Genomic DNA, 27,802 nt, shown 5'->3' with positions numbered 1-27,802 from the left:
GGAAGTAATGATGAGCTTTTCAAACAGGACAGAACTGCATGGTCTACATTAGAACAGGCCACACAGGTGCCCTGAGAAAGATGGTGGCAAAGGACCGCTGGTGGGAGGTTTCAGACATGACCTGCAGCCAACTTGGCTCCAGCATTTTGCTGTTGTTGTTAATCCTCATCCGAGGACATTTTTTCCTTTGATTTTTAGAGAGAGAGGAATGGAGAGAGGGGACGAAAGAGAGAGAAAAAAACATCTATATGAGAGAGACGCATTGAGTGGTTGTCTCTCTTAAGCACCCAACCAGGGCCAGGGATGGAAGTTGCAACCCTTGTATATGCCCTTGAACAGGAATCTAACCTGAGACACTTTGGTGCTCTAACCACTGAGACAACTGGCCGGGGCTGAAAAATCGTTTCCAAAACGTGACCCCAGAACCCAGAGCATGGCAAACTAACACCTCAATGTCAACCCGAGGGCATTAAAAATTTATTACCACAAAGATACAAGAGAGCACCACATTTTTTAAGAATATACTTTATTGATTTTTTTTTTGCAGAGTGGAAGGGAGAAGGATAGAGAGTCAGAAACACTGATCAGCTGCCTCCTGCTACTGGCGATGTTTCCACAACCAACTACTGGAGATGTGCCCACAACCAAGGTACATGCCACCAGAATCAAACTTGGGACCCTTCAATCAGCAGGCCGACACTCTATCCACTGAGCCAAACCAATTAGGTCTAGAGCACCACATTTTTAACAAGGGAGAAGGGACTGTAACTGGTGTTCTTTCACGGTGTCGCCACTGCAAAATTGATACCTGCGGAGGAGGACATGTTCAGTGTGAGGCTTGGCACCTTGGAGAAATGTCACCTCAGGTGAGTAAACAGCGTTTAGCCAAACCCTGGAGTTCAGACCTTTTGATTGAAAGGCTTGGCTACACCATTCAGAGTTCAGATGGTTCTTACTAAGCAAAACCACTTAAAGAACACCCTCACCTCCCTTGGCCTTTTAACAAGCTGAAAGTGAATCAGCGGTGTCAACCACAGATTTTCAAAACCTGTGGCTTTGGGTGGGCCTGGCAATGAATTTGGGGATTGGGGTGCCCCACCTGCCAAGAGGGGACTTTCCCTAAAGTTCAGAACCTGGGGGGGTTCTTCATATATTGCTTCTGAGAAGGGAAAATGTGGCAGCCACTTTGGGAAACAGTCTGGCAGTTCTTCTAAAGGTTAACATAGTAGTTACCACATAACCTAGCAATTCTGCTCCTCGGTATGTACCCAAGTGAAATGAAAACATATTTCCACACAAAAACTTGTACATAAATGTTCACAGCAGCATTATTCATAATAGCCCCAAAGTGGTAACATCCCTGATGTCCATCAACTGCTGAATGGATAAATAAAAGGTGGTATATCCATATAAGAGAATATTATTTCTCAGTAAAAAGGAATAAAGTACTGATAGATGTTACAACATGGATGAAACTTGAACATGTTATGCAACGTGAAAAAAGCCAGTCACAAAGAACTATAAATATTGTCCTTTTATATGAAATGTCCAGAATAGGAACATCTATCCAAATAGAAATCAGGTTGCCCAGGGCTGGTTGAAAAGGGGTGGGAGGTTATGGGATGATGGCTGATAGGTGTGGTTTTTTTTTGGGAAGGGTGAGGAAATGTTCCAAAATTAACTTTAGAAATGATTTCACAACTCTGAAAATATACTATGAATCACTGAAGTATATACTTGAAATGGGTGAACACAGGCTATGAAAATGATATCTCCATAGAGATGTCGGGGGGGGGAAAGACCATGGAGGGAGGTCACTCCTGAAGAGGGTGAAGCCCGCCCAGTTGGGGCAACAACCCACCATGAGATGCAGGACACCTGGCCGCCTCCTTTCCTGTGGGCGTCTTTGCTAAAGACGAGCCTCCCTCAGGGCTCAGCTTCAGAATGTGGCTGGATTGGAGGTCAGAGGACTGGGGTCCAAGTCCTGGTCATGCTTCAGGCTCAAGCTCTGCTCTTGAATAAACAAAGTACTGGCACAGCCCCAGTGACCTCTGACCCTTCCAGCACCACGCCCAGGAATCAGGCCTATGACCATGTACTGTCAGCACAGCTAAGTCATGCAGCTCAGCAAGGTCTTCCTATATGTTTTTGAAAATAGTTTGCAAAGACTCTTCCCTCTAGCGTTCCTGCGTGGCCTTAGACACGTTATGTGACTCTGGTAACCCCACTCTTCTCACCTTAACATGAGAGAGTTGATCTCTGAGTTTCCTTCAGACCCTGACATCCGAATTTTTCTATCATCCTCTTTTAAGGTCGCCTTTTTTTCTTGCCATATTGTAAACACTGTTATGTTCTCTCCCTACTCTCACCAAGTAAGATTCTATCCTCTCAGCAAGAGAAGAGCTTGCCACTGGGAGCTAGATCCTCACACAGTCTGTATTCCTCTCAGGCCACAGTCTCCAAACAAAACAAATTGTATGAATAAATGCACCCAACAGAAATAAACCTGAGATTTCCTACAGCTACTGCCCAGGTGCTTTCCTTCTTGTCTGAGATAAAACGGAGTTTCCTATTTGCCTGTTTCTTGAACCTATGCCTTACAATTGATGTCTTGCTCTGGCCAAGTTGAATTTGGCTTAAGGAAAACGATGATTGATTTTTTCCAAGTAAATCAGATGGGTAGATGGAAAGATGCAGAGTTGAGAGGAATAGTTGTGTAGATGAATGGCTGCATGGATAAGTGGATAGGTCAGTGGTTAAGTGGATGGAGAGAAAGGGATGAAGGAATGGGTGGGTATAAGGATATGTATGTGGATGGGTGGGTGATTGAATGTATGCATGTATGTTTGCAGAGATAGAGTGATAAGGAAATAGAGAAACAAGACTTAGGTGCAATGAAAGATACTCACTTAGTCCCATATTCTCCACTTTGCACTGTGATTTTCGAAGCCCCCAGTTTGTCCCGGAAGATATTTAGCCAACGTTTGTCCCAGAGGAACTTAACCTTCTGGATTTTTCCAACGTTAATGTCCACATCAATGTCACGCACATGTTTTGCGTCTGGTTTGAGGGATCCTCTGCAAACATAGACATAAAGTGTTCTATCAGCTTATAGATGAATTCTAGGGTGTGAGCAACCTGTTGTTACTCCAAACAATGGCTGCTGCTATTGGCTTTCTGCAATTCCCTTGACTGCCTCCATACACATCCAGGGTCACTAAAAAAAAAAAAAAAACTTATCTGTGAAGAACACACCTTTAGAATAATAGTAGACTCTAGATGTCCACTGTCTTGATTGGTACCTATAGGGAAGTCAACTACTTGGGGCGGCCAATTTACTCTTTAATTTCATGAAGGACTCCTTATCTTTGTTTAAATATGCATGTGCTTCAGCTGGGGTCATCTGTGGGCATCTCATATGTAGCATAACAAGTAGTCAAAGAACTTTAACTTAACATGAATATTATTCTGCAAACTTAGTGCAAACACAGAATCTAATTTTACAGCACAGTTACCCAACATATTTTTACCAAGAGCCTCATATACTCACAAAGCTAGGTGCTGAGGCTACCATCACAGCAGGAAGCTAGTTTCAGGCTTCACGTGGAACACAGCACGAGTGGGGGATGGAGTGTGTGTGTGGGATGGGAAGGAGTTGCCATATAAATGTGCCTTGTCTAAGGAGAACATGATATTCATAAAACTACAGCAGGGCCTGGCTGGTGTGGCTCAGTGGTAGAATGTGGACTCATGAACCAGAAGGTCACAGTTCAATTCCTGGTCAGGGCACATGCCCAAGTTGTGAGTTCTGTCCTCCGTAGGGGGTGTGCATGAGGTAGCTGATCAATGATTCTCTCTCATCATTGATGTTTCTTTCTCTCTCTTCCCCTCCCATCCCTTCTCTGAAATAAAATTTTAAAAAAAATTAGAAATAAAACAATAACCCCATAATTTAAGCAGGAAGGAAGCAGTGATTGGCAATCCAGAAGGAGTCAGCCTTTAAAATCGCGAGTGCTTCCTCTCTGGGCCTCCCTCTTCTCCTATGGGGTGACTGAGTTAGATGCTAAGAGACTTCCTTCCAGCTCTGACGTTCTAGGATTCAAAGGTTCTGTATAGCTAGCTGTATGTAGAAGTTTACACCCAATCTTGTATTAATACTCTATTAGGGAACTTATGGTCATTTCGCTATACTATCAAACTTACTTGAAAATTTCATATTGCTTTGAGTTTCCATTGCTTCCATATAAAGCAATCATGATGGACCCACTCATTTCCTTTTTTCCAGCCAGTGTGACTGATACCTTGTATCTCCAACCTGTGCAAGAAAAGATACTATCAGTTCAATGAACTCATCTTGTTGGAAAACAAAATGACCCATGGGAACATCCTTGTTCCAAGCTCTGAATCCCCCATGAGTGGGAGGTAAGGGCGAATATAATGAATGGTTTTCTTCAATGCAGTTGGGGTCCCAGGAATTCTGATGGTAGGTGGGGTGAGGGACTCAGGGGGAAGTACATATTGCAGCTCAGCATAATCTATTGCCAACCCAGCCAGGTGTGTGTTCCGATGGGAGGGCGGCTGGTTACTATACCCGGGTACCCAGGTGCCCACCACTGACTGTACCAGAAAGGCCACTGGGAGAGGGAGATGACTGGGCTCCAACATTTGGATACATCACTTACTGATGCCTTCTTTGGTTTTATTTTTGTTATTTTCCCATGCCATGGACATATACTCAGTGGGAAAATAACACAGATAATTATTTAAAAATGAGTAAACCCTTTCTCAGCGCTCTGTCCACCTGCCCTCCATCTCAGCGTCTCCCCAGTTTGGTTGTAGACTTAACCAAGCCCCCGGGGTGATTTGCTGCCCGGGGACAATTGGCATTGTCGGGAGATGTTCTTGATTGTCACACCCAGGGAATGGTGTGGGTGGGTGCAGGGTCCTGGCTTCTCGCTGGTAGAGGCCACGGATTTGCTAAACATACTGCAATGCACAGGACAGCCCCCCAATCACAAGTGATCCAGTCCCGGATTCCAGTAGAGCTGAGGTTGGGATACCCTGACCTAGAGCTTTCTATGAGCATTTACACACACACAAATGACTGTATAAAAAGTTAGGCTTTTGCCTGTATGGTATGGCTCAATGGGTCAGTGTTGACCCGTGAATCAAGAGGTCATGGTTTGATTCCTGGTCATGACACAAGCCCGAGTTTCAGATTCGATCCTAAGGAGGGGCTGTGCCAATCAATGATTCGCTCTCATCATTGATGTTTCTATCCATAAAAATATATAGGCTTTTTCCCCTTCCGTAAAGAGTATGCACTGCTCTTCTCTATTCTTTCCATCCATCGCCAGGCCAGACTGAGTCACCGCCCTTCCCTGTCCTGTCCTGTGCTCCATAAGTTCGGCCTCACCAGGGCTTTTTGCCCCTGGCTTTCCCTTGTGTTCAGCCCATCAGAGGCTTGCATGGGAGGCCAGCAGCATGATGAGGGAGATGGAGATGCTTGCAGCCTCCTTGCTCTAGTACCAGGTTCTGGCAGTAGCTGCCTTCACCCCATTCCTGGAGCCCCGCAGCCACTAGATTCTGGGCGCCTCAGCATCCCTCGTTTGTTCTTTCAACCCTGTCCACTCCTCCGAAAGCGGGCCCTCCAGTGAGGTCTCCTCATTGAACCACTAGAATGAGCTCTGTCTCCCGCAGAGACCCTGACTGGAACAGGATATATTCCATGATATTTTGATATTTTCCTTTTTACTTAATATGCCTTAGAGGTTTTCTAGATCCTTCCTTGAATGGTTACATACAGGATGTCGTTGTTTAACAAGTGGTGGATATCTAGCTTTCTCCACCACTTGTTAAACAACCACATCCTGTATGTAACCATTCGAGGAAGGATCAGCATTTATTTTGGTACTAAAATCAATGCTGCGGTGAACATCCTTGAATACTTTCTCCCGCACACATGCAAGCATATTGCTAAGGTGCATTCTGACTTAAAGGAATATGCTTGTAAGCTTTATAGATACTCCCAACTGCTATTGTGTATGCTAAGTGTCATATTGCATGAAATACCCTCTGTAAACAGTGTTTTGTAAAGTGCTGCATAAATGTTTTTCAATGTAAATCTCCCTTGGAAAATAAATGCTCTTCTTTTCAGTCATCATGTAATCCTATATAATAAAAGAGAAATAGGCAAATTGACCATTGCTCTGCTATGCTCACCAGCCAATCAGGAGTGAGTGTGCAAATTAACTCAACAAAGATGGTGGGTTAATTTGCATACACAGGCGCCTGATGGAGAGCAGAGCGGGAGAGCCAGCGGCTTTGGGGGACGTGGCTCCCTCAGTCGCTCCCCCCAGGCCTCCTGGCAGAGAGCAGAGTGGGAGAGCCGGAAGCTTGGATCCATACCCCTTCAACTGCCTGACAGAGAGCAGAGCTGGAGAGCCAGCAGAGAGTGGAGTGGCTTGGAGGACTTCCCCAAGCCACCAGAGGGAGAGCAGAGAGGGAGGGCTGGCCGCTTGGAGGACTTGGCAGAGTGGGAGGCCGTGGGACGGAGAGCGCAGGGAGCACCAGGAATTCTGGAAATAATAGTTCTGATGGCAGACGGATCTCCTAGACACTATAGCAATTGAGCCTGGAGCAAGTTACTGTTGCAGTGGGGGATGGAGGGAAAGCAAAGGTGAGAGACATAAGTAAAATCAGAGTGTCTAGGAGAAATTAAAGGGAAGCTATCCTAAAACTTCCAGGAAATCTCTACCAATGTAGCAAAGAAAAAAAAATGCCTCTATTATTCTGTGAGCAACAAACCAAACTGACTTGGGGTCTCAGACAATTCGCTCATATGATTGCAAAAACTGACAGAAATTCCAGGATTGGAGAGAGTTCCTCTGAGGGCTCCTAGATTGGAGAGGGTGCAGGTGAGGCTGAGGGACCCACCCCCCCAACCCCATGAACAAATATTCGTGCACCGGGACCTTAGTATTAATTATAATAAACAAATCTTGATGCTTTTACTATCTTCTTTTTAAGTGAGAAGCTGTGCAAAATAACACCAAAAAACACAGCATGCTCACATGTGTGTAAACAGGGGGACTAGCATGGTGGGTAATCACGTGGTGCCTTTGCCCCATCTTGCCTTCTGCTAGAGCAGTGGTTCTCAAACTTCTGGCCCTTTAAATACAGTTCCTCATGTTGTGACCCAACCATAAAATTATTTTCGTTGCTACTTCATAACTGTAATGTTGCTACTGTTATGAATCGTCATGTAAATATCTGATATGCAGGATGGTCTTAGGCGACCCCTGTGAAAGGTTCATTCGACCACCAAAGGGGTCGCAACCCACAGGTTGAGAACTGCTGTGTTAATGGATCCATTTTTCCTGCCACAGGGTGGGGTGGACATGTGACCAGCCTGGGCCATTCACGGTCGACCTACTCCACTGGTCAGGATTATTGGTTAAAGGGGTGAATGTGAGAGGCAAGACAAATGCCATTCTACCGTCCTTCCATCATCATTTAAGCTGGCTGGTGTTGAGTTTCTATCCATAGCTACCAAGGTCCTAACTAACAAGGTTGACACACCTTTTAAAATCATTTGCAGCTTTTAAATGGGTACAATGGAAACTTACGAGTAAAGTTACCACTCGCTCCTGTGTTCAGGAAAAACGTTTGTCCCACGGCGCTGGTGTTCCCCTGAAATTGGTCAGCATAGTGCCCCATTTTGGGACATCCTGTGACTGGACAAGGAAAACAGCCATTCTAGCGGAAAAACAGAAATTTGTCTGTGAGTGGTAGGCCTTTCACTCATTCACTCACTCAATGATCAATTCATCTTCCCAGCCATCCATCCATCCATCCATCCATCCATCCCTCCCTCCCTCCTTCAATCATCCACTCATCCATCTAATCATCTTCCTATTCATCTGTCCCTCTACCCTCCCTCCATTCATTAATGCATCCATCTCACCCATGCCGTCCAGGCATCCTTTGAGAATTTTTCAGAATGAAAAGTTGGGGATCTAGGGAAGGCCCCCCGGGTCAGGTCTGGGCCATCTGCCGCCTGCCCACCCTGCTCCCCGGAGGACGAAGCTCTGCGAGGCTCAGCGTGACCAGCTCCTCCTCTTACTCGTCCTGGAGTTACATCTCTGCTCTGTTCCCAGCCACAGGGACAGAACCAACAACCACACAGCCACCCCGCCCTCCCCAGGCCCCTGGGGAGACCCACCTTCTGAAACTCCTCGTAGGAGGCACATGGGTAGCCCAGGAAGCCGTCGGGGTTGAGAATGCTGCTGGAGTAGTACTTGTAGCTCCTCAGGTGATTGCAGGCCACAAAGTCGCGGGTTCCTGAGGAAGCAAAAGCCCCTGGAGCTCACAGGAGACTCTCATTTTTGGAGCTTGAACTGTCCTGATCTGAATAAGGAGTCACCTCCTCATTTCATAGAGGGGTGTCAGCATTCCCGAATGCCTCGGTCACAATTCCAAGTTCCTGTCATTGACTTTGACATACTTTGGGGCAAGTAGTTACTGATCAACATTTACAGCACATAGAAGTGGTATCTGGGGGCTTCTTTAGTCGTGGGGTTTGGCTCTGGTATCTTTCCACTCCTCCCCCTCTCCCCCACGTGACTGTGTGCTGAGCAGGACCTACTCAGGGCTAGGCACCTGCTGGGGAGGGACGAGTTCTAACAAGGACATGTGTCCAATCCTCCAGGGGCTAAGCATCTGACAGAATTGAAGGATGAGGGCTGGGGGCCTTGGGGAGAGTGAGAAAAATATATACAGAAAGGAGAGACAGAGCGAGGTGGCGGGAAGTTAAAGAGGGAGAGAGAGAGGCAATAGCGTTCAAAAGGAATCTTACACTGTCAGCCAGTTGTTGAATGTTAAGGCCCAGATTGATTGGTCTTCTGATTTTTCATGAGAAACCTGCATCTTCACTTTGACATGACAATGTTCCATGCTTACATGACAGCAGTGCATTCCCTCTTTAAAACCGGTCCCTGTGAAGGCCGACCACCGGCTGCTGTGGGCAGGGCTGGGCCAGAGGGCCCCAGTTTGAGAACCAGAAACCCTACCTGCCTGGCCTTTCCCAGGAATGCAACTTTTCTGTGCCCAGGGCCCCAGGCTGAGAAATTCCTCCTCCTTGGAAAGCCTGAGGTCAAAGCAGTAGAGACCAAGGTCCCCTGGGCCCTAGGCCACTGTGTCACTGCATTTTATCTACAACCCTTTTCTTTAAACCCAAGTCTTCTTATTTTTTTTTAATATATATTTTATTGATTTTTTACAGAGAGGAAGGGAGAGGGATAGAGAGTCAGAAACATCGATGAGAGAGAAACATTGATCAGCTGCCTCCTGCACACCCCTCACTGGGGATGTGTCCGCAACCAAGGTACGTGCCCTTGACCAGAATCGAACCCAGGACCCTTCAGTCCGCAGGCCAAAGCTCTATCCACTGAGCCAAACCGGTTACGGCCCAAGTCTTCTTATTTGAATAATTGTGGGGGGTTTTTGTTTTTGTTTTTTCATTTCTCCAGCTCCTCGGTACAAAACCTCCCATGGCGTGATGCACAGTGACCCCAGACATACCTGGAGACCACTTCAGGGACATCTGGGGGTCCTCTTTGTGCTGGTGGATTAGCTCTGCCTGCCCCAGGGCCCAGGGACTCCTGCACCAACACTCATCACCAGACAACACAACCTGTTTCCACCTTCATTGTTTCTTTCACCCAGAATTGCTGCCCTGGGATCCATAATAGAGGGGCAAGTGGATTTAATTGTTCCTCCAGCCCAGAGCCTGGGTGACTGGGAGCCCACACAATAGACGCACATCCTGTGGGCTTCTTCACTGTGAATTGCCTCTTTAATTAAAGCTGGGCTCCTTGCTATTATGTGGGCCCTGCTGGTGGCTTCTGGGAGGAGCAGCCTCATGTGACTCAGTGTTCTCTCAGCTGGGTCTTCCCTGGGTTACCTGGTGCTGGGCAGAGCGCTCAAAGGCTCCATTGGCTGACGGTGGATGTGGGCTACTGCTTTATCCACTCCGTTCGTTCACATTAAGCACATGGACTAGTCAATGCCACAGAAGGCCTCTCTGCTCAGTGGAGTGGGCTGTACTGAGCGCCTGCTCTGGGCCAGGCCCTGAGCAGGGTACAGGGGTGTCTGGGATGCCCGGGAAACTCCCAGCGGAGACAAATAAACACTAAAATGAAATGATGGCAGACTCAAAGCCTCCCTGTGCAGGGGGGAGATGAAGCCTGGTCTCCAGGGAGAGGCACCAGGAGAAGAGCAGAGGCCAGACAAGGACAGGTGATGGAGATGGTGCTGTAAGTCACCTAATCGTAAGGGACTGAGCCTGTCTCTCACGTAAACGCAGACCTCATGCGGACAAAAAAGGGGCCACATAGTAAACCTGAGAAACTCAGGGGAGGCCAGCATGGTGGCCTTAGTAACTCAGAGGCCGAAAGTAACCACATGGGGTGGGTTGAACATAAAAATTCCTAATTGAAAGCTGGTCATGGAGGGTAGTCCTTTCCCAGGCCTGTGGCTTCCTTGACAAGTTCAATCTTTTTTTTTTTTTTAATCCTCACCCAAGGATATGTTCATTGATTTTAGAGAGAGAGGAAGGGAGAGAGAGAAATATCGATGTGAGAGAGAAACAACAATCAGTAGCCGCACATATGCGCCTTATCCAGAAATCAAACCCAAAACCTTTTTGGTATGTAGGACAAAGCTCCAACCAACTGAGCCATCCGCCCAGGGTGATAAGGAACCTTTACCTTAGGTGAAACTGTTTTCTTTTTGCATCTAAAAAAACGCACCTTTTAAATATCAGAGTCATCTTTTCCAGATCCCTCAGGGCACCCCCTTATAAGAAAACCAGACCCCAGAACCCCTCACTGTGACCTTGTTCCCCAAATACCACCTCTATGTTCTGTCAATGTTGATCATTAGCTCTCCTGTTCCCACCAATGTAAAAGAATGAGCCCCTCTATTTTTCTTTTTATCCAATTCCAGAGATTTTCCATTTTACTTTCTTCTCTCCCTCCCTAATCTACCACCCGTGGATTTCATGGCACCCTTATGTCTCCTGATTTTATTCTAATGTATAAAATAAGCCACAAAACTGCCTTTCTCTGGAGCATGTTCTCAGTCTGTGGAGATTTTGCTGCCCAGCAATTGTCATCAGTTTGGCTCCAATAAACTCATAAAAATTCTCTACAGGTTTGGAATTTCTGACACTGACACGCACAAGCCTCATCCCCCTAGACCTCCAGGCCTCCTGCTCCATGCACATGTTCCCCAAACCCACAGAGCATGTCCCCACTCGGTCCTTTAACCAGCTCAGTCCCTTTCCTGTCCTAGCACCTGCCCACAGCAAAGAGCAAAAACATCAAAGCCCTCCACATCTTTGTGGGAGCCCTTCAAGGAGCAAGCAGCTGGGGTGGGGGTGGGCACAGCTAGAACTGGTATTTGCCAACGTGCCCGTCCAGCTCGGCCTCAGTATCCTGATTAGGGGGACAACACAGGCTGCGTACTCAAGGGTCCTAGGTTCGATTGGGTATGAGGTTAGGACTTTGCAGCCAGAAATTGAACTTTAATATAAGGTGGCCTTGGGCAAGTTTGATAACTGTTCAGACCCAGTTTATTCAGCTGTAAATTGGCTATAAGCAGAGTAATTCGCTCATGGTGCTGTGACACTGCCGGGGACAGAATGAGCACACAGTACGTGGAGGCAAATTCAGTGCTACCAGGGCCCAGCATGCATCCTGCCTTCTCCCCAGGGAGGGCACTGCCCTCTTGCTTTGCTAATGCACGTACCTTCCCAGATTCCATTTATGTCAACGATGGAAGAAAGGATATTTTTCTGACATCCGGGCATTTCCTTTCCTCCATTTGGATAGAAATCCAGATGGCCCACCTTCTGGCTCATTCCAAAACCTGAAACGTGGGAAACAGTGGTAAGCAGGGAGTGAAGGGGTCCTGCGACAAGGTCATCGCCTCAGAGAGCGTCCAACTCCTTCAGACCAGAGCAAGAGTCTTCTTGGCGAACTGTCCCCTCAGCACAGCCACCCCACCAGGCTTTGCAGATCCCTCTCCAAGATGAGCCCATAGCAAGATAAGGAAGGAGGAGTGAGCAGAGGCAGTGAGCATGCCTACATGTGTATTTTCATGTGTGTCTATCTGTCTGTCTGTCCGTCCTGGGGAGGCTGTGAACAATACCAACATCTCCTGATACCATTTTGCATCATAGACACCTATCAGGACTGGTGCAATTCCCGATCCCTAGTTGCCTACCCCGCCTCCCCAGGTCGCGCACATGGCAGGGCCGATCCGGGGCTTGGGGTGCCGTCCCCGGTCGGGTTGCACATGGATGCCCGTCGCCCTGGAACACAGATAGCAGGCCCGAGTGGCTGCAGGGCAGGCAGGATGGCACTGTCCCACCCTGCCTGCAGTATGCAAATTAGCTGCCATCTTTGTTGATGGTTAATTTGCATATTGTGCTGATTAGCCAATGGGAGGCATAGCGAAGGTATGGTCAATTACCATGTTTGTCTACTATTAGATAGGATACCCTTTGTAGGCATGTTTCATGAGGGGTTACATAAGAAAATATTGAAAAAAAACATTGAGTTTATGTAATATTAATTTTTTACATAATATTATTTATTTTAAATTTTCATTTCTTTAAACTAACAACAACTCACCCATTTTATTTTAGAAGCATTAAATAAAGGAATATATTTCATTTCCAACAACACACACTATAACCAAAGTTTCCACAAAATAAGTGGGCAAAATATTCAAAAATTAACATTGCATTTTGCAAGTACAGGTCAAGCATCCTATATAATGAAACCCTAATATGCAAAATGACCGAAAAGCGGAATGACTACTCGCTATGATATGCACTTACAGCCAGGGGGCAGACTCTCAATGCAGAAGGTGCCCCTGGTGGTCAGTGCGCTCCCACAGGGGGAGCACCGTTCAGCCAGAAGCCGGGATCACAGCTGCCAAGCGTGAGGGAGCCTCTCCCCCCTCTAAGGGAGGCAGCACTAAGGAGCAGGGAGCCTGGCTTCTGGCTGGTGAGCACAGCAGTGGTGGCAGAAGCCTCTCCCGCCTCTGCAGCAGCACTGAGGACCCTCAACCCCTCCCCTACCCCCTTCCCCACCCCCGCCCCACTACCACCAGTGCAGGAATAGATAGTGGAGCCTAGGGAAGGTCACAGGGTTTGAGGACTGAGCTACAGCCTTCCATAGGCTACACCAGTGTGTGTCTGACCTGCCTGGGGCCACAGGCTGATACCACTGGCACTGGGCTGGCTCTGTATTTGTAGCTGGCACCCACTTTGACTGGTTGGCATCCAAGCTATTCCTGTAGTTAACCATGTTGAATACCACCCCTGGACCTACTCTTACCAGTTACAGCCCTGGTGACCAAGAGGTGGAGTGAGGCACTCACCTAGGTTAGGGACTATGGGTGAGGTATCTGTGTGAATCACATCCACAAACATGGCGTCCGATGGGTCCAGCCTCACCTCCTCAGGCGTGCCCTGGAAGCATGGCTGTGCAGGATCCAGTCCTGAAAGGGGGAGGTGGACAGTGAGAAACCAGGTTCCAACCCCTGGACCCACAAAATCCATGTGGCTTTCTGCCTGAAGCAGGGGCTGGCCAAGCTCATCTTCAAAGAGAAGCAGAGGGTGGGAGGAGCATGGCCCACAGACTCAGTGACCTATATTCTAGCCCAGGTTCTGCTCAAGGTCAAAGGCATGTCTTCCCTGAGCTTCAGTTTCCTCATCTGGAAAGTGGGAATAACAGCAACCTACCTTATGGGCTATTGTGAAAGCCCCACGCAAAGGTATGAGAAAGAACTTTGCAATCTGAAAAAGTCTCCGAAAACATAATCTATGAACCCCCCATCCTTCCCCCAGTGCCCAGCACACAGCCCTGGGCAAAGGAGACAGCATCACACTGTGTGCACAGGGACAGACACACGGACTCAGCGGTGTCTGTGTCTGTGTCTTGTGTGCCTTCATTTGCCTAGTGATTCATTCATTCATTCTTATTATCTACCACGTGCTTCCTGTGACAGGTCTCAGCTACTTTCATTTTCTGCCTGTAGCTGGCACAGCCACAACAATTAATATTTGTGGAACTGATAAATTCATATTAAAAAACCATTTCACTCTTCAAAAATCTGCCAGACTCTAGCAATAATAATCCTGAAGTCATGAGTTGAATGTGCTAGTTATATATTTCTTTTTTAATAAACGTGTTTTTATTTACAATCCTATATTTTTTGTAATTCACATGAAAATATATGGGCAATTATTTTTTAAATTTAAGTCTGGCAGCACCTAAAATCAGTACAGCTGGTGGACCAGAGGGGGCGCCCTTGGCCATGAGAAGTTTGTGTGTCTGGGCTTCCATCACCCTACATGCCTACCCCTGTCACTCCAGCCCCCCACCCCTTACCTGTGATCCTGCCCACGGAGCCCCCCAGCCTCCTGCCCGCCTCGCCAGCCGCATGCGCGCCCAGGCTGTGGCCAATGAGGTGCACGTTCTCCAAGCTGTAGCCCATCTTGGTCTGTGGAAGAATGGCACGTCAGGACTTCCAGGCCCGGTGGAGACGCCCTGGCCAGGGGAAGGGGATGGGGACAGGTCTCAGGAGCAATGACCTGGCTCCTGGACTTCCTAGGCCAGCATGACCCGACCCTGGGCCAGCGCAGTCTCCAGAGACCCCAGTCCCGGTGTGCAGGCTGGGGCGGCAGGAGGGAGGGGGGAAGAGGGGGCTGCGACAGTGCTGACCAGCGGCCTCTGTGTCCACTGCAGGCGGCCTGGGGAGCCTGGCTGGGCGCAGTCTGCTCCATCCACACCCACCACGGCCTCTGTACCTCCCGCAGGGCCTGGGCCTGCCTAGAGAGCCTGGGTAGTGGGCCCAGCTCTGGGTGCTCAGGAATAGAACTTCCAGAAGGCGTTAAGGGGCGTTCCCCTTTCTGAGAAAGAAGACCCATCTTCTGGGCTGACAATTCCCAGAACAGCCTCCAAGGGTGGTTTATTTCAAAAGGGGAAACTGAGGCCCAAAGTGGTTCCTTTGCCCCAGGCGCCACTAGGGATCTCAGGACACTCCAGGAGGGGAAGGCTGCAGTTTCATTTTAGGAAACGCCCCTCTGTGTGTCCAGGCTTCCAGGCCCAGCCCCTGCGCACCAGTCCCCAGGCTGCCTCTGGGCCCACGGGGTCTGCCTGCCCCCTCAGGCCCCTCCCCACAGGATGGGGCTCAGGAGGATTTACCGACAGCCCTTCTATTAAGAACGCTGTCTCCGCTCCCACGACTCGAATGTTGTGGACGGCTTGGTTGTAATCTGTCCTGGCCCCACGCCTCCAGTCCACGCAGATGCAGTTCACCTTCTCCACCTTAAACATTCTCTGGAAGAAAAAACAAGAGGGAGAATCCAATGTATTAACAGGCACAGGCCGCACACTCCAGAGACAGGAATTCACAGCCACCAAGCATCTCATTTGTGTCAGAGTTTTCATATTCCTCCCTCTTGTCCTAATCCTCACCACTTCACCAGGAACTCGGTACCTCATCCCCACTTAATAGATGTGAACACTGAAGCCTGGAATGGAGTAAGTGACTGGCTGAAGGTCTCCCAGATGGTTATTGACACAGCCAGGCAGAAAAAGGATCGCTTACTACATCAGGGCTTAGCCAACTGTTATGGGAGGGCCAGATCCACCTGCTCATATTAATCAAGTTTTATTGGGAACAGCCACACCCCTTTGTTTACATATTCTCTCCCCTCTGCTTTGGAGCAACAACAGGGTTGAGGGAAACCATATGACCTGTAAATGCTAAACTATTTACTACCCAGTCCTTTACAGGAAGTTGGCTGCCACATGTACTAAGTTTGCTGCCACTGTACTGGGTGCTGAGCCACGGGAGGGCTGCTCTTATGTTCCCAACAATGCGTAGGGGGAGCTAGAAGGTATTAACAGACAGGATGACATGTAGATGGAGGGAGCTACACCTCTCCCCACATGTGCATCTTTTATATTATGTGGTGTGGCCGCCGTGTGCTGCCCAAGTTCAGACTGGTCCCGTGATGGGACCAAATAACTGTCAGAAAGAGCCACTGCAGAGCCTGTGTTCATTGGAGGATGGCCTGGACTCCCCTAGGGACTGAGGCAGGGAGGAGTGGCCCGGAGGCCAGGGCCTGGGGATGGACACGTCCCCCTGACTCTCCCAGCTCCACGTTCACATGGCGTCCTTCTGGGACTTGGGGACACGTGTGAACGCCCGAACCTCCAGAGGAGCAGCCCACCCTTGTGAAGAAGCTGCCCGAGGTCTCCCCAGTGCAGACTAAGCGGAAAGCCATGCCCGTGGGCTCCTCTAAAGACTAAAGCTACAGACACAAGGTTGTGGTATTTTATAGAAAGGAGACCTGGCTTTGCATTCCCACCTCTGGATTCCACTCTGGGCAAGTGTTGAGCTTTTCCTGCCTTAATTTCTTCATCTGTAAAATGGGAACAACAACTCTACCTTTCAGCCCTGACCGGTTTGGCTCGGTGGATAGAGCATCGGCCTGCAGACTCAAGGGTCCCAGGTTCGATTCCAGTCAAGGGCATGTACCTTGGTTGCGGGCACATCCCCAGTGGGAGATGTGCAGGAGGCAGCTGATCAATGTTTCTCTCTCATTGATGTTTCTAACTCTCTATCACTCTCCCTTACTCCCTGTAAAAAAAAAAAATCAATAAAATATATTTAAAAAAATAACCCTACCTTTCTCACAACATTGCTTGGGGGGGGGGGGGTGGTCAAATGAGACAAAGACTATGAAATAATGATCACAGTGTCAGGCTCAGAGGAAGTGCTCAGTAAATGGATGCTATGAATAATGATTCATCCCTAACATTCCTGAGACCTTCAGAACTGGCCCATCCAATACTGTGGCCACTGGCCCCGGGTGGCTATTTACAATGAATGAAAGTCCATACAATTTAACAGTCAAGTCTTTGATCACACTCCCCGCATTTCAGGTGCTGGGTGAGCGCAGGGGAGCAGTGGCTGCTGGTTGGGACATGACGCCATGGAGCCTTTCCGCCCTCACAGAGAGCTCTGGGGGACAGCAGGGTTGAGGGGCCACATTTATGTGGATTTCTAATGTCACACGGGGGCTGTACATAAACCACCCGAGACCAATGCCAGGGAATTTGCTGACGCCTCCGATTCTGGGGCATTTTGATTGGGGTCTGGGTCTCTTTGGTCTCCAGAAGAGAGGACGGGCTAGAGGTCTGTGGGTCGGGAGAACTTGACAGTGGACGCTCTGGAGGACCCGGGGTTTCCTCGGAGTTTTGAGGAAGGAGCATCTGTCCCTGGACGTTCTGCGTTCCCAGTCTCAGGGGCAGTGACCTGGAAAGGATTTGAAGCTGGGTGCTGGGTGCTGGTCTCAGCGGGGAGTGGCCGGGGGCAGGGCCCTACCTGGCACATGTCCGTCAGCCATCTCTCCTCCCCCTTGTCTATGAAGCCGTGGATGATGAAGCGCGTCTTGCGGTCCAGATGGAAGTTTGAAGCCTTCACGGTGGCCAGGTCCGTGGAGGAGATCCGCTGGTTAAAGTGGAAAAGGTGAATTGGGACGTTGGCCTTTCCAAGCCAATGGCCTGTGAGAGCCAGTTCCAGGGAGACTGGGTCACGGGATCAGCTCCCACGAAGTTGGGTGGGGCTAGAACAGGAGTTCCTGCCCTGGGCTTTGAGGACAGGATTCACAAGGTCCACGTTCATGGACTTCCTACCATTTCTGTTAATTATGAAATTGGAAACAAGCCACTGTCATTGTAGCAGCACTCTGTCACCAATGGGAGCCACAGGTATTTTTGTGTCACAGGACAGTGGTCGCAGATGTCTTAAAAATCAGTTATTCTCATTACTATTTATAGTGGCCGTATTTAGACCAACCCGTAAATCTTGATATTCAGTGAGATAATAATAAAGCAGCATAGATATGACTGTGACATATATTTATCATTTCAAATGTTCTCATAACTGTTTTCAATATAATTGGTTTCCTTTGTAATTCAATGTGTTTTATTTCACATTTAAATACATCATCCTGAGAAGGGACCCCTCGGCTTCCCCAGATGGTGGAAGATGTTTCTAGAACAGAAAGAGCGAAGGACCCCAGGCCAGAAGCACCAAAACGAGGGTAGATGTGGCTCAGTGGAGCCACGAAGGGCACCTCAAGCTTGTAGCACTTAAGAGCTGATGCCTACTTGCCAGGGGCCCCTTCACCAGCCCCCTGGGCACCACGCCTGAGGAAGGATCAGAAATGAAAACAGCTCAACCACCAAGTCCAAGTGGACTCCCCGCTGGGGGCTCTAAGCGGGAGTTTGTCCGCAAAAATCCCACTGCAGCCGGCCTCAGGGATCGATGGCCAGTCACCTGCTTTCCAAAATGTCAGCGGTGGAGCTGTGAGCAGCTGAGCTCTGAGAAAATTCTTCCTGGTCACTTCTAAGCACCTGAAAGAGCCTGTCCTGCCTCCACCCGCAGGCCTTCTGGGGACTGGAGGTCACTCCCAGGGCCCTTTTAGTTTTGTGGTTAGGTGCCCCTCCCACTCTGGCCTGAGTGGCTCCATGGTTAGAGCATTGGCCCATGCACTGAAGGGTCATGATTTGATTCCCGGTCAAAGGCTTGCACCTGGGTTATAGGTTTGATCCCAAGCCCCAGTTGGGGCTCATATGGAAGGCAACCATTCAATGTGTCTCTCTCACATCAATGTATCAATGTTTCTCTCTCTCTCTCTCTCTCTCTCTCTCTCTCTCCCTGTCTCCTTCCATCCCTCCCTTCCCATCTCTAAAAAGCAATGGAAAAAATGTCCTCTGATGAGGATTAACAACAAGAACAACAACTCCCTCTCCCACACTGTCTTCTGGCTCATCAGGAAGGACTGACACCCCCACCCTCATTCCCTGAGCGGCTTCTCTCCTCCCACCCCCAGTGCAGGAGAAGATGGACACACCAGGCCTGGATTCCCCATAAATGCTGCTCCTACCCGCTTCCTCCCAGGATCGGGGGTCAGTGCCAGGAAGGTCTGTGCACAGTGTGTGGAATGTGGGCGTTTCTGGGCCCCGCACCCATAGACCTCATCAGGGGTTCCCGATCCTGAGAGCTAAGGTGGCTGCCAGTGGAGAGGGAGCATCGCCCAGACCGCCCCACGGCCCTGCCTTTCCCTTAGACAACCGTGTGCAGACGCCAGTGTGGGCGCCCCACTCCACCCGCCCTGCAGTCCCGCCAGGCCCCTCTTACTTGGAAATTGTTGGGATTCTCATTTGTGTAGAGAAGAAACCGGGTGTCCACGTCCTTGGGGGACCAGGGAAATAGCTTCAGGGGCCGCTGTACGATCCCTCCCCATGGCTTGTCATCAGGGAAGCAGCCGAAAGGTTGATAGCAGACCTCCTTTCCTGGGGCAGAGAGAGCAGAACACAGGGACACTGTGAGTTCAGAAAAGGAGCAACCTCACCTCAGCTACACAGGAGGCGTTTCAGGGTGCAGCCCGGGCTGGCGAGGCCAATGCTGGGCTCCACCTGCTGTCAGTGCTCCCCAAATTCCATGGAGACAAGAATTGCCTGTGCACACTCCCAGCACCTCCCTTGGCCATTCTGATTCACAGGGAGGTCAGGGGGGCTCCAGAATCCGCTTGTTTCATGCTGTTTTCACCCTGATCATCAGGCCAGAGGGGGATTGGCTGAGCTTCCTGGCAACCTTCTGCCTTAAAACTACCTCTTCCGGGAGAGCCCAGACGGCCCTTTACATGCCATCACCTGGCATCAGGTGTGACAGCGCCTGTGATTCTGTAGCTCAGAGATGCTGCTGGGTGGGTCCTGACGCTGGCGCCACACCCAGCACAGCAGCCGATCTGGGTGCGGTCCAATCCCCTTGTCTTCATGTCACCCCTTGACGCACATTGTCCCCCAATTATTCTCTGCCATTTCAGGTTTTCCCTGTTGTTCTCAGAAAAGGTACATTTCTTAAGGCCAGGGATGACTGAGTTTTGCATCATTCTGTATACAGTAGGGGCTCAATACATGCAACGATGATCCAAATAACCATGTCCAAATCTGAGGGTCCTTCCTCTAGTCCAGTGGTTGGCAAACTCATTAGTCAACAGAGCCAAATATCAACAGTACAATGATTGAGAGCCAATCCAATTTTTTTAAACTTAAACTATATAGGTAGGTACATTGTTATTACCTTAATTAGGGTACTCCTAAGCTGGCCTTTGCTAAAAACGTCCTCAATCTGAGGGGTTGACCTCAGCAAATGTACCCCCACTTCTTCTAATGCCACTTCTTCAAAATAGACTCACCCAGGCCAAAAACCGACTTCTGCGTGTGGGCCACGAAGTTTCAATCGCACTGTACATGTGTGCCCACACGTGGTACTTTGTGGAAGAGCCACACTCAAGGGGCCAAAGAGCCACATGTGGCTTGTGAGCCATGGTTTGCCAACCACTGCTCTAGTCTACAGCACAAGCATTTTCACAGAGAGCGCTCAATGAGGGCGCATGCTCAAATCCAGAGGATTTCAATGGCTCTTCTCCCTTAGGCTTCCTCAACTCTGAAGCTGATGGTGCCAGAGGTTAGCCATTCACTCAAACACTGACAACAATTATCAGTTTTTAGCATCTGAAGCAAGAGTAGACTGTTTACTCTGTGCCAGGTACCACACTAGCACTTCATCAGCATTATTCCCTTTAAGCCTCAAAATAGCCCATGAGTAAGGAATTACTTCCATTTTACAGATGGGGATACCAAGGCACAGAGAGACAAAGTAAGCTGCCCAAGGTCACAGCCAATGGTGGGCCAGGATTTGAACTGGGGGAGTTTAATTGGGAATGAAGCTAGGCACTGGGGAGATAGAAAGATACATCAGGTACAAACCATGCCTTGAATGAGAGGAAATCTAACAGGGAAGGAATCATGATTACCTTGACTTCCTTCCAGGAAGACAGACCAGTCCCAGCAGAAGGGCTGTGGAGACTAAAGCAACTCTTGCTTTAGGTGGTAAATTGGTAAATGCAGGAGATTGAAGGACAGGGTCAGGCACCTGGGCTGTTAGGTGGATAGTGAGTGGGAGGTGCGGGTGAGGGTGGTGGGGCTTCTGCTCCATGAAGGTGTTTTGGGGAAACCAGTGTGGGTGGCTCAGAGGCAGGAGAGCCTGGGAGAGGTGGGGGTTGGAGTGGGGCAGTACAGGGGTGGTGGGTCTGAGAAGAAACAGGCATTCTAGTCTTGGGTGACAGTGGAAATGAAGGGAAGGATGGAGAGGTGGGGTAGGGAGTGGTGCCTGAGCCTGGACAAGTGACTGTGAGGTGTGGTGGGAGGCCCTGGTGGAGCTGACTGGAAATTGGAAGGGAGACGGGGGGGCCAGGGAACAGAGGCTGGGCAAAGGGGAAGCCACAGGAAAAGGGCGAGGAGAGCGCCGGGAGTGACCTCTGTGGGATTCCCACATTTAGGGCAGGAGGATGCAGCGGAGGAGCAAAGGAGACCAAGAGGGGCCTAAAGGCCTGAGGAGCAGCAAGGCCCGGGGGGCTCTGTTCTCCAGAGTCAGGTCCTGCTGCGTGGCCAAGATGGAAGGGAGGCCTAGAGTGGGCTGGGCGAGGTGAGGAGGAACGGAGGACTCGTGGTGCAGAAGGAAGCCCAGCAGAGGGAGGCCAGAGGAAAGACTCAGATTGGAGCTAGAGAGACAGAGGTGGCAACAGCAGGAGGAGTGATGGGGAGGGAGTGAGAGTTCTCCACGGGACGTCCATGTAGCTTAGGCTGCAGACAGGAACTTGTCCACACAAGGGACTGAGGGTCTTGTGGGCCTGTTGAGACCACCATCCCCCAACTCCTCTGCCCAACAGCCTACCACTTTGATCACCCCATCACAGCCAGTTGCTGGAGGAAAAGGGAGGGTGGGTCCCCAGGGTCATCTGTGTCCAAGATGTTGCCTTGTGTTTGCTACAGCATCAACACTCCCCCAATGGTGGCAATTGTTGTTTTTGTTGAAATAATGATAATGCTGTTCATTATGATGATAATGATGATGAGCCCTCTAGATGCCCCTCCCAGAAACCAGCCCAGGCATGGTCCCTTCCTCTTCAAGGGGATGGGACAGCACCCTCACCTCTGACAGTGGCCAGCAGGAGGAGGCCGACGATCCAGGAGGGCAGCATCTACATGGATGAAAACACAGACAGTGGGGACCATCGCCCAACCCAGACAGGGCAGGGGGCCTGGAACCCTGGGAAGCCAGGTGCCTGGGTCCCATCGGGCTGTCCCTCTAGGCGGGGACCCTGAGGCGGAGGCCTCCCCACACAGGGAGAGGGCAGCACCTCTGAGGAACCGGAATACAGAATCCTCCCAGCCCAGTGGCTGTTCCCTCTGGGCCATGTCCCTCTGGCTGCCCAACCCTGCCAAGCGCCCTACCCGGGCAGAGCCATGACTTACTGTGTGACACCTGTGCTCCTCTCAGCCCTGAGGTGGCCGTGGCCTTTTATAACCAGGCTTTGTCCTTTGGACTCTTTAGAGGAAAAGACAGGAAGATAGATAAGTGTGCTTTGCACCGAGATTATCATAAACACATACAGTCAGCTCAGCGGGGAGGAGAGCTATTTAAAGTGAGATCAGAAGGAAAAAAAAAAACAGACTTTGGGGACAGGTGTTACATTGGAAATCAGTCGGCTAAACAGAGGACGCCTTAATCAATAAGTCAAATTTGGAGTCTTCATTACGCCGGCGGTCTCAGATGAGTTATCTCCAGAGTCTGAGCAAACTAATATGGAGGAAGCTTTCCCTTTATACCTTCCCAGTTCCTTTGTCTCCTAAATATGGGGTTTCCGGACCTTTTGCAGGCTTTACAAAGAGCCCTATGTAGTGGGAGATATTTTGCAGGAAGCTTGTAGCCTTGAGCACAGTACCATTTAGATAACTCAAACACATCGGGCCTGGCAGTTACCAGGGATGGCAGCAGAGCGGCTTGCAAGGCCAGGTAATTGAGCTTCTTTTCCGTATTATTTGAGCAAGCGTGTTTACAGAAGCAAGAATAGCGGAGTTAATTCATAGAACAAAGGACCATCTATGTTTAGTGGACAATTTCAAATAGCAGTTTTTGCAACATCGAGGTACGGGAGGAAGATGGACGGCCTGTGCTTCCCAGGAAAGGACCCGATTAATCTGAATCTACAGGTTCAGCTCCCAAAGATTGGTTTCCGAGGTGAGAAGAGGGAACACCAAGCCACCTGTTCAGAATCCCTTTGGAAACAGGAGCCCAAGCCCGTCTTGGTGCCTGTAGGTGTTGGCAGGAATGGGGTCTGCAGGTTTGCTGTTCCCGGGAGGCACCTGGGTATGAGGACACGTGTCTCCTCTTCTCCAGTGTGGGCTGGGTGGAGAGCCGCCGCCGAAGGACCTGGATAGAGAACAAAAGCAAAGGCAGCCCTTTGTCAAGCAAGAAAGAGTGAAACAAACACTGTTTAAAGAGATAGATCTGTTTGGGAACCATATATTTTATTTCCAAAGACTTTCTGAGCTGGGTGGACTGTACTTTGACCTGGAGTAAGAAGGTGGAGGTGGCCTGGCCTGCCTCTTACAGGATCGGGGATCAAGCGTGCCACCGAGGCATGTGCCCTGACCTGGAATCAAAACGTGTCCTCCTGGTTCATAGGTCGACTCTCAACCACTGAGCCACACTGGCCAGGCAGAGTTCCTCTCCCTTGCTCGCTGAATTCCAGGCCCAACGGCCGAGCTGGCCTTGTGTAAGTTTTGGAAAGTGCCCACCCCGGGGTCTTAGCATATTGTTTCCTCTTCCCAACACATACCACCCCCACTCTCTTCTGACCTAAGTCAAAGTGTCCCCCTCCTCCAAGAAGCCTTCCTCACTGCCCAGAGTGGGGCCAGGTCTTCCTTTACATTCTAATCATGTCCCATTGTCCTTCCATGGAACATATCCCAGCTGGTAATCATATGCCAGTGCCTGTTTGTTTAGCCCTTACCTTGGTGGGAGGGTCCCGGTGTGTATGGTAATTTCTGTGTGGCCAGAGCCTAGCACAGCCCCTGCCAGGTACCTTGATCACTGTTGGATCTGGCATTGCTGGAGGAAAGGATGGGATCTTGGAAGGTAATGACTCATGGGCTGGTGAGCTGGGTAACTTCTAGATCTCTCCTGCCTCCCCCTCCCTGGCCTGTGGCCAGGAGGATGCTTCTCTGACCTCCCTTGGCCTTGGTCTTGGCCCTCTGGTTGGGTTCAGCCAATGGGAGGTGCCTCAGGGAGCTCAGTGGGGAGGAGGAAGGGTTAGAGTATTTCTACCCAGGCTCCCTCCCATCTGTGCTGGGGTTGGGCAACGTTGCACTTCTGTCCTGAGGACTGCAGCTCCTCTCAAGCAGCTCCCTCCCATGGCCCCAGCTCCTTCCATGTTCCATGACAGCTCCCTCCCTCCCTCCGGGCTTCAGGCCACTAGGATGTCAGAGCTTCCAGCTGCTGCTGAGCCATCTCCACCTCTGTAACGAGTCCCTTTGAGTGGGCCATCTCTTTGCCTCTGGGGTCCCTCACAGGGAGGGAGGATGTGGGTCAGAGACCTGGGGTCCCTCTGGGGGATTAGCTAGGCTCTGGGCACCTTCCTTTCCTCACTCCATAATGCGGATGTCAGTCCTGATCAGGGAAGGTTCAGAATTGTGTAGTTGTTGGGCTACTCGTTTTGCAGCCCACACTAGTAGCAGCCAACCTATTCTGTGGTCTGGTTGTAGTTTTTGCCAAAGGTTTAGTACATTATCTTCAAATAGTCAGTAGGTCCCATCACCCATGCCCTCCTGGTTCCCGCCACAGATTAGTCCAGGAATCAGGGAACTGCTCACCTGAGTGGCTTTTCTTCTAGTCAACAGCCACCACCAGAGGGCAGAGCTAGAGAGGAAGGGGAGGATGTTAGTTCAATCCTTGCCATGTCCAGGTCACCAGGCCCTGTTCTACATGCCAACAGCAGATGGTGGTCACCCCTGTCCTCCAGGGTCTCACTGAGGCAGATTTGTTCACTACAAGGAAAAACTTTCCAAAGCTTAGAGTCATTGGAAAATAGTTTCTCAGTGGGGTTTGCTCCCTGTCTCACCTGGGTAACATTACGACTTGAGCAGAAGCAGACAGAAGCCAAGAATCAGGTGAGGGTCGATTAGAGGATCGACTTTGAAGGTCCTTTTCAAATCTGGGATCCTACAAGAAATTTTGGAAATTGAAACGTAGAGAAAAGACTTTCCCTTTTCATTCAAGCAACAATCACCCGTGGGAGCACACCATCTGAACCCCCCTTCCCGAGGATAAGAAGTCACCCAAGAGGTGACAAAATCAAAGGTAATGAGAATTAGGTGAGCAAACACATCTGGGGAGTGTAACCCCCAGGACAGGCATTGAGGGCTGAGCGTCGGAAAGGAGTTGGGTGGCCTTGGTCAAGCGGGGTCCTGGGAGGAAATGGCAGTGATCAAATCGTAGCTCTCAGAGCGGTAAATGCTCAAGAAATAGAGCGCATGTTTAGTCCCACTTTACAGCCAAGACCACCAAGGTCCTGAAAGGTTAAAGGGCTTCCTTTAAGGGCAATTGCAAGAGCAGGCTTTGGCGTAGGGCTCCACCTCCTACTGTGCTGCTGCTCCCTCCTTTTGAAGGTCTCAGTTGATGACCTGTGAAATGGGTGGAACCTAGACCACTGATGTAGGAACATTGTCCCTGCACCAAGCTGCCCCCCGAGGAGGGCTGGGCAGCCCTGCCACAGTCACTAGTCTCAGACAGTCCTGAGCCTGCCTGGTCTCTTTGGCAGGGTGGCCCAAAGCCGGCCAGTGGGGCACCAGGCTGTCTTCCATTTGCCTGCCCATGGCAGGGCCAGCTCAGCTCCCCTCTCCTTTCTGGGCAGCCGAGGTTCTGAGATTCTGCCAGCTGCCTGCCCTGGGAAGAAGGGGGAGGCCAGCACCTGTGGGAAAAGTCATTCACTGCCACCTGTTGGCTGGTGGCAGCAGGGTCAGGTCAGGGCCTGGGGAGCCCTGCCAGCTGGCATAGCAGCTGTCGAGGTGGGGGGGGGGGGGCGCTCTTCCAGCCTTGAGGGACATTCTTACAACAGTGAGGAGAACATCCTCCCTCCCTGTCCTCATGCGGCTGATGGGCATGGGGCACAGACACCGAGTGCCTACAAGTCAATACGCACCTAAACCGAAGACAGCCCCCTGAGGAGGGCCTGCCCCGGGCTATGTCATTCGGGCTTTTTCTAAAGAGAATAACTTGGGGTATCAGGTGAAGTTTAGGGGGAGTCCATGCTCCTAAACCAGGCGTGCCAAGTTGGCCACTGTTAGGGGTTGGATTATGTTTCCCCCAAAAGATATGTTGGGAGCCCTAACGCCCAGGATCTGAGAGCATAACCCTGTTTGGAGATCCGGTCATCATGCAGGAAAGAGGAGTCAGGTCAGTCTGACCGGTGTCCTTATAAAAAGGGGAAATGTGGACACAGTGACGGGCACTCAGGGAGAAGCCCGGGTGGCCACGAAGGAGGCGAGCTGGTGATGCTTCTCCCAGCCGAGGCGTGGCCAAGGTGGCAGCAGCCACCTGAAGGGGAGGCGTGGGCAGCTCTTCCCAGAGATCCGTCGGAGCCAGGCCTGCTAATTCCGGTCTCAGGCTCCCCAGCCTCCAGAACTGTGAGAGAATACGTTTTATTGTTTGAGTCATCCAGTTGGCGGCACTTTGTTATGACAGCCTGAGGTGACTAATCAGGCCACCACGTGGCCCTGCCGGCTTCATTGCTGCCACTCCCCCACCGTACAGTCCGGTCCATGGAAGGACAAGCTGTTCTGGAGTGAACCTGCTGTTCCCTCTTCTGAGCTTCTGCACCTGCGGTGCCCCCTGCCAAGGAGTCGGCTGCCTCTCCATCTCCCCTGAGCAACCTGGCCCTGACTTCTCCCTCCCAGGCCTGCCTCCTGCCCCGCCAGCTCAGTCCTCCACCATCCCTCCCTCTTCTCCAAACTTGCTCCTCCAGGTCCCAGAGCCGACTCTCTGCTCTCAAAGCCTGGGACCCTGGGCATGGCGTCCACAGTGTCAGTCCCAGAGGCCACTCCCCACGGTTTCCCGGGCCTGAGTGAACACGTGGACGCCACCCTTGCTACAAGTTCTCACCACCCCGGGACCCTCTCATGATCCTCATTTCATTGCCCATCGACCAGGAAACAAGGGTCTTGTGGCAAATGACCGCAGGAGAGAGAAACTTTGTCTGTTTCCTGGGTTAAAATGTGGATTGTCATCAAAACGAAAAACAAACAATAATTTCTCAGAGATGAGTAGCCTACAGCCCTGGGAGTGGAACTCCTGTTTGAATATCACTGGATACCGTATCCCAGCGGGACTCCATGTGGGAATCACACAAAGGCCATTTTAAAAGGCCTGTGTGCAGCCCTGGCCGGGGTGGCTCAGTTGGTTGAGTGTTGTCCCATGCACCAAAAGGTAACTGGTTTGATTCCTGGTCAGGGCACATACCCAGGTTGCAGGTTCAATCCCCAGCTCAGCCTCCATCCGCTGCCTCCCTGCCTCAGAGCACATGGCTACCACTGGACCTGCAGCCAAGACCCAGGTCACCCCAAGTCATCCAAGGCTCAGGGCAGTGCTTTCACTGAGTGCCTATTATGTAGCCCACAACCTTGGGGGGCCTGTTTAAACATTGTTCTCCCCAAGTCATCGGCCATGTCTATGAGTCTGGGGAGGAGGTGAGATAGGCTGTCCTTGACCAGGGAGAAGGACTCTCACCTGTGGCCAACAGTCC

At 50.5% G+C, this 27,802-nt stretch overlaps 2 protein-coding genes across 2 annotated transcripts in view; both read right to left on the bottom strand.

The window, feature by feature from the left end:
- LOC132214379 (pancreatic lipase-related protein 2-like) overlaps positions 1–22,535 on the bottom strand; it is a 113,768-nt gene extending 91,233 nt beyond the window's left edge. Inside the window, exon 1 of the mRNA XM_059661553.1 lies at positions 22,476–22,535. The gene's annotated coding sequence lies outside the window, so the exon portion shown is untranslated. The remainder of the gene's footprint in view (positions 1–22,475) is intronic.
- Positions 525–22,605, bottom strand: LOC132214377 (pancreatic lipase-related protein 2-like). Its single transcript, XM_059661550.1, has 13 exons — positions 22,476–22,605; positions 22,153–22,201; positions 19,294–19,448; positions 17,473–17,598; positions 15,282–15,416; positions 14,466–14,577; positions 13,453–13,572; positions 11,812–11,931; positions 8,225–8,343; positions 7,629–7,758; positions 4,204–4,315; positions 2,910–3,077; positions 525–808 (listed from the first exon to the last, which is right to left on the bottom strand). Exons 2-13 carry the CDS (start codon positions 22,199–22,201, stop codon positions 745–747), a joined length of 1,410 nt encoding a protein of 469 aa, XP_059517533.1. The 5' UTR covers positions 22,476–22,605; the 3' UTR covers positions 525–744.
- Between the last annotated feature and the right edge of the window lie 5,197 nt (positions 22,606–27,802).

The sequence above is a fragment of the Myotis daubentonii genome, chromosome 13 (assembly GCF_963259705.1).
Source record: "Myotis daubentonii chromosome 13, mMyoDau2.1, whole genome shotgun sequence".
Taxonomy (NCBI): domain Eukaryota; kingdom Metazoa; phylum Chordata; class Mammalia; order Chiroptera; family Vespertilionidae; genus Myotis; species Myotis daubentonii.
Note: the sequence above shows the minus strand (reverse complement) of the source record. Positions and strands in the feature narration are given on the sequence as shown.

Coding starts and splice junctions, on each gene's coding strand:
- LOC132214377 (XM_059661550.1), bottom strand. CDS start 22,201: ATGCTGCCCTCCTGGATCGTCGGCCTCCTCCTGCTGGCCACTGTCAGA. Junction 7,759..8,224: donor CCTACGAGGAGTTTCAGAAG/GTGGGTCTCCCC, acceptor TTTTTCCGCTAG/AATGGCTGTTTTCCTTGTCC. Junction 3,078..4,203: donor AAGCAATATGAAATTTTCAA/GTAAGTTTGATA, acceptor CTATGTTTGCAG/AGGATCCCTCAAACCAGACG.